Genomic DNA, 6,243 nt, shown 5'->3' with positions numbered 1-6,243 from the left:
TGTGAGCTAACCCACATTATTGTAACTAAATTTTAGTAATATTGTTTAAAAATCTATCTTGGGTTGCATACCTAAGATCAATAGTTTGTGTTTGCTTCTTTTTGGCAGGTGGGGTTTGGGGTGTTTCAAGCCTAAGTCAAGAACAATCTAGTCTTTGAAATCCCTAGAGCAAGGTTCAATTGACTCCCATTAAAAATACTTTGAAATCCCTAGAGCAAGGTTCAATTGACTCCCATTAAAAATACAAATGGACTCTTTCATAGATATTGATGTTATTATCAAAAGCTCCAGGAGGGTCGTGTACCATATGAAGATAAAGTTAATGTCTGAAGGCGATAAGGTTCTACGTGTCAAAGTCTTAGTGGCTCAATATCACACAAAGATAGATAACAAAATTCCAGCCACGGAGCTAATACATGCCACGTAAGCTCAGCTCAGCCTCGTTCCGAGGCTAGTGACCTCTGTCAAACCTATACCACATAATAATGCTCGTTATCGCATAGAAGAGGAGCGTATTCGTTTGGTGGGGAGAGCGAGGTTATTGTGTGAGAATTCTTAGAGAAATGGCGTCTCTTAGCTTATGTGCACCCTGCAACATTTCCTCTGCCTCGAGCTTGGCTGCAGGCTACACCAAAGTTCCCTGCAAGCAAGTTCAAGGAAGTAGTCATGGTCAAGTTTTTATGGTCAATAAGCCTTTCCAGGCCTCTCAGGATTTGGCAATTCATGACAAAAGTGTAAGGATGAAGAAGAAAGAAGAGGACCAGGAATCCATGCAGAGGAGGAGAATGATGTTTATGGCTGCAGCAGCGGCAGTTTCGGCAGCAGCTTCTCAGGGTATGATGGCCATGGCTGGGGAAGGCAAGCCCACCGGACCAGAGCCCAAGCGTGGAACCCCAGAGGCCAAGAAGTTGTATGCCAGAATCTGCGTTACCATGCCAACGGCCAGTGTCTGCCACAACTGATCATCTCACTTCGCAGTGTGCATGCAGTATTAATACTAAATTTCAGATTATTACAGATGGATAGATTGTATGATAGTCTTAGGAAAAAAAACTGCAAAACCCATCTTGAGTGATATTATGTATATTTCAATGCTATTATTGTAGTTTGCAGCTTGAATTTCATTCTGTTGTTGTCAGAGGAACTCTCTTTGTCTTAATTTATTGAATGGTTGCATTATATAGAAACAAACAAGATTTCTTAAGCATACTCATGGATTTGTGTTATGTGGCTTATATAGCTGCATGTTAGTTTGTCAGATTATCTAGTTCACAGAAATATCCCCATATAAGCATACCCATGAATTTGTGTTATGTGGATTGTATAGCTCCATGCTAGTTTGTCAGATTATCCAGTTCACAGAAATACCCCTTCCATTGTGTGGTGGATCTAATTGGGGAAATAAGCGATGGTGATGAGAAATTTCTTTTCTGGCTTCCCAAGAATTATTTATTACCAGTGCCTGCATATGGTTCATTAGTTTAGTTATTTCATGAAATCAGTCCAAACTACTAGGGTAATAGGGTTTGACCATTAGGGTATGAGGGTTTTATCTGTTGGTGGTTATTGCACTTTCTTTTGATTGGGTTATGAATGTTATGTTTTAATGTTATACTCTGAATTAGGTTGGTTATTGGGTTATGAATGTTATGTTTTAATGTTATACTCTGAATTAGGTTGGTTATAAATCAAAAGTTTGGTTTTATGATAATTTGTCATATTGTATGCCAGAGTCTACGTTACCATGCCCATGGCGCTGCCACAACTGATCATCTCACTTTCCATTGTACATGCAATATTAATACTAAATTTCAGATTATTACAGATGGATTCATTGTATGATGGTCTTAGGAAATAGTTCTGCAAAACACTTATGGAGTGATATTATGTATATTTCAATGCTATTAATGTAGTTTGGAGCTTGAATTTGATTCTGTTGTTATCAGAGGACTCTCTTTGTCTTAATTTATTGAATGGGTGCATTATATAGAAACAAACAAAATTTTTTAAACATGCTCATGAATTTGTGTTATGTGGATTGTGTAGTTCCATGTTAGTTTGTCAGATTATCTAGTTCACAGAAATACCCCTCCATTGTGGTGGATCTAATTGGAGAAAAATCAGCTATCGTGATGAGAAAATTATTTTCTTGCTTCTCAATAATTTTGTATTACCAATACCTGCATATGGTTCATTGGTTTAGTTATTTCATGAAATGAGTGAAAATTATTATTGTCTTGGGGTTTTAAATGTTAGGTGGATATTATGTACCTTCTTTTGATTGGGTTATGAATGTTATGTTTTTAATCTTATACTCTAAGTTAGATTATAAAACTCAAAGTTTGGTTTTATGATAATTTGACATATTGTTTTAGTGTAAACTTTATATATTTTGTATAATATCTTTATTTATATATTATCGATGGGATGTGATTGCAAAATATATAATGCAAAATATAATATGTTTTTGTATCATATCTCACTCCACCCCCTTTGCATAATATCTCTCTTCACCCCACCTTCATCACCTTCATGATAGTTGGTGTAATATCTTCTTTTATTATCACTCTCATAATATATTTTGCATAATACATTTCGTTGTTTCTTCATTTTCTTGATGTTTGTACTCTAATGTAATTTTAAATTTGAATAGAAAAACTCAATACATCATACTATTCATTTTAAAATGATTCAATTCAATAAAGTTGTAGCTGGTTCATATATAGAATATAGTTGCGGTGTAAAGTTTCATGATGTTTGTATTGTGTTATACATGCACATTAATTGAATGAAATTTTGAATTTAACTATTGCCCACATTCTCCTAACAAATTTGTATGTTGATTTTTGCATTCAATATTATGATTGTTCAATTAGTTTCTTAATGTGTCACACTATAATCAACTGACTTTGTATGTATGCTAAAATTTGTTACAATTGTTGACATAACAAGTGCTAATATGTTACCCATGTGTTTATATCAAGTTTGTGGCAAAGTTGGATTTAGTTCAAAGTTGCTAGAAATTATACATAGTTGATAGTAAATACTTGCTCTTCTATGAAGAAATAAATGGAGGATGAATTATAGTGCCTCATTGAAACTCTTGACGAAGGACTTGTTAATCTTAGTAGCAAGTTCAAGTTAATGCATGAACCACTAATCTATGTCACCTATTTGTTGTAGACGTTAACATCATCTATTGTAGCAATACAAGTTTTTATGATCCACTGGTATCCTTTTGGGAGCAATCCCCATCTGAATATGAGTAGTGGAGGAGGAACTACGTTACTAAATTCAGGTTCCTCTGAAGGGGATGATTTCCCCTTAAGTTAGTTAGATGGATGGTTTACAACTTGATGATTGGGTAAGGAAATGAGATTTCTTTTGTGAAGTGTGGTAAATCATAAATGAAGATCAAGTCATCTTTGTAAAGATGTACATACACTAAAGTTTTTCCATGGTGGGATCATTTGTGTGAGCACATAGTAACCCTTGAAACTATAAAACCATGAGACATGACTCATTCAAAATCTCGATCAAGGGAAAATGCTACCATGTTGACTATTTGAAGGAATGTGATGACAATACTTGTAACATAAGTGTAATCAAAGAGTCAATTCCTGCATCTAGGATTCCTATTAGAGTGATGGGCGAGGAGGAAAAATTAGTCACTGATTTAATTGATGGATTGATCACTTCAATTAAGTAGCAATTTGAGATGTTTGATATTTGCACTCTTGAAGACACATGTCAAAAATAAAAGTTAGCATAGGCAAAGTTGGTTAGAGGAAGCCTAATAGTGTTATTGGTGCTAATCCAAATTTAGAAAGGAATGTTGTTGCAAAATAATATGCAACCAATAAGACATTCAATGAGGCCACACAATAGAATACTATCTTCAAGTCACCTAAAGAGGGACAAAGCATGATTATTAGTATCCACCCTAGGGGTGTCATAGGGGGCAAAGGGCCCATAGTAGAATAATAGTGGAGACCATTTAATGTAGGATGGACTAGGTCCACTATATTATTAAATAAGACCCAACCTACGGTAGTTAGTATTGAATACAGGTAATGAAGCCTCATTAAAGAGGGTCCACTAGATAGCTAAGAGGTTGTTATAATTATAGTTCTTTTGCTAAATATAAATAAGGGTGAAGAACTCCTTATCATGAGTGTGGAAAGATATTTTATGTGGAGTTTTTCTCATTAGGAGGTCCCCCCCGAAGAGGAAAGTGAACAAAAGTGGATTCATTTAATAAAATGATCAATTAAAAGGTGATTCCCTACCTTAAAGGTTTGATATTAATAGAGTGAAGGATTTCTATATTGTTCGTGGATGATTTGTATCTAATTGTAAATTCACATCTCGGGTATATGATGATTACTATTATAGCATGTTCTTGGGGCAAAAACAAGATTTGTTTTCCCTGTATTTTGCAAGTTTTCAAACAAAAAAGGAGGGTTGTGACACTTAACCCATTTTTGTATATTTATAGGCCAAATTTGTAGAAACAAGTTGAAAATATGAATTCCTCATGGAGAATCAACAAGTTTCAAAAAAATAACTATATAATTTGGAGTTTGGGAAGTCAAGATATCTTAATTTATAATCAACTATTTTAGAGTATTTTTTTGTGATGAGCAAGTGGGCTATATAGCTCATATATTTTAACAGGGACCTTAGATTTCCATCGAACAAACATCATTACATATATGATTTTTAGAGTTTTTATTTGATATATTATATGTTGTAATTCCAATCAATATTTAGTGCACTACATCCATTGGAAGTTTTCGTCCTATAACCCTCATGCACGTGGAAAATGGAAATGTGATCATGTTGAGAAAATTTCTCTAGGATCAATATCAAGAAATCAAAGATATAAAAGAAACAATAGGTAAATTTTGGGAGACCTATCTTATTGGCGTTGAGAAATCTATAGGGAAATAATTAGAGTGATTTCTCTTTTCTTGATAACTACTTGTGATGTCTTTTTACTTTTTCTTACTTATTAGCTTATTTACTTATTATTATTTTGTATGTCATCAAACAGCTACCAAAAACAAGAAGAACAAGAACAAAGAATATAGGTTGCAAGCCAGGGCCAAAACCTCTCCACTGTTGGCATTATGATACAAGTGTTGTCCTTGATGGCAACTCACTCACAGGTCAGTTCAGTTTTGATGAAAAGCAACCCACAATGTAACTGGTCCATTCAGATGTAACAGGGCATTGGTATAGAAGAACATGAATATGGAACTAAAGTCTACTAATCAGAATGAAGGAGTTGAAGGTAAAGAATGGTGAAAAGTAGTTTAAGATGTATATGCTGGTCCACTTAGTCAAAACAACGTATACAAACTGGTTCACAGAATAAAAGGCGTGTATACATATACACGCACTTTCACAAGAAGAAAAGCGCGTACATGTTGGGAAATCAAGGAAATTCAAGAGGAGACAATACCAGGGGTCAATACCATGGTATTAGCCCACAATATTGAGTGGAGTAACGACTATTTGATCCCGTCCAAGAATACCACGGGTCTTAAGTGGTTTTGGTCCAAGGTATTGAGAAAAGCCTAAAACTATATAAGGAGGAGAAGATCATAAGGCTAGAGTGTGCAAGTGAAAATGGTTTCGAAGGAATACTGCTATTTGAAGTATATTTTATGTTGCAGGGGCTATGTTGGTGTTTTGATCTAAAATATTGTGTGCACCTTGAATTCAATGTTGGATAAGGATCATGAGACCTGAAATGACTTATCATTGAATGATCTGATATTGGTTGGGCTAGATATAATTATGTAACCTGTTTTATTCTTTAAATGTCATGATCTAGGTTTGTTTGAATTTCGGAATAGCAACAAAGTTATGAGTTAACATTTGTAGATCTATACACTAGTTCATCTTGGTAAAAGCGCGTGTACACACAGGGTCTACTCTTCCAAGTAGCGTATACAAAGGAAAAGTCTATTCTATCTGATTAGTTCTGTTGTTTTACTGTTGTCTGTCAATGAAGTCTTCTTAGATCTGAATGTAAAACTGAATGCATAAGGAGTTTGATATCTGATTGATTGATTGTATAAGTGAGAAGGGTGATCTCTGTTATTTCCTGTGTAAAGCTCTGTAAACTGATAGTAGATGTTCAGTATATTGCTGGTTGGTACACACTTGATTCATAAGTTTTATGTTTCAGTAGTTTTGGAGGTATACATAGGTTTGATAAAAGGAAGTAGCGTA

At 34.5% G+C, this 6,243-nt stretch overlaps 1 protein-coding gene across 1 annotated transcript; it reads left to right on the top strand.

Moving 5' to 3' along the window:
• Nucleotides 1-498: 498 nt before the first annotated feature.
• On the top strand, nucleotides 499-1,124 carry LOC149241239 (uncharacterized). Its single transcript, XM_089373918.1, has one exon. It carries the CDS (start codon nucleotides 564-566, stop codon nucleotides 960-962), a length of 399 nt encoding a protein of 132 aa, XP_089230044.1. The 5' UTR covers nucleotides 499-563; the 3' UTR covers nucleotides 963-1,124.
• The last annotated feature ends 5,119 nt before the right edge of the window (nucleotides 1,125-6,243 follow it).

Source organism: Pinus tabuliformis, chromosome 8 (genome assembly GCF_031772625.1).
Source record: "Pinus tabuliformis cultivar Carrire ecotype Pingquan chromosome 8, CPIR1, whole genome shotgun sequence".
Classification (NCBI taxonomy): domain Eukaryota; kingdom Viridiplantae; phylum Streptophyta; class Pinopsida; order Pinales; family Pinaceae; genus Pinus; species Pinus tabuliformis.
This window is presented reverse-complemented; position numbering and strand designations above follow the sequence as displayed.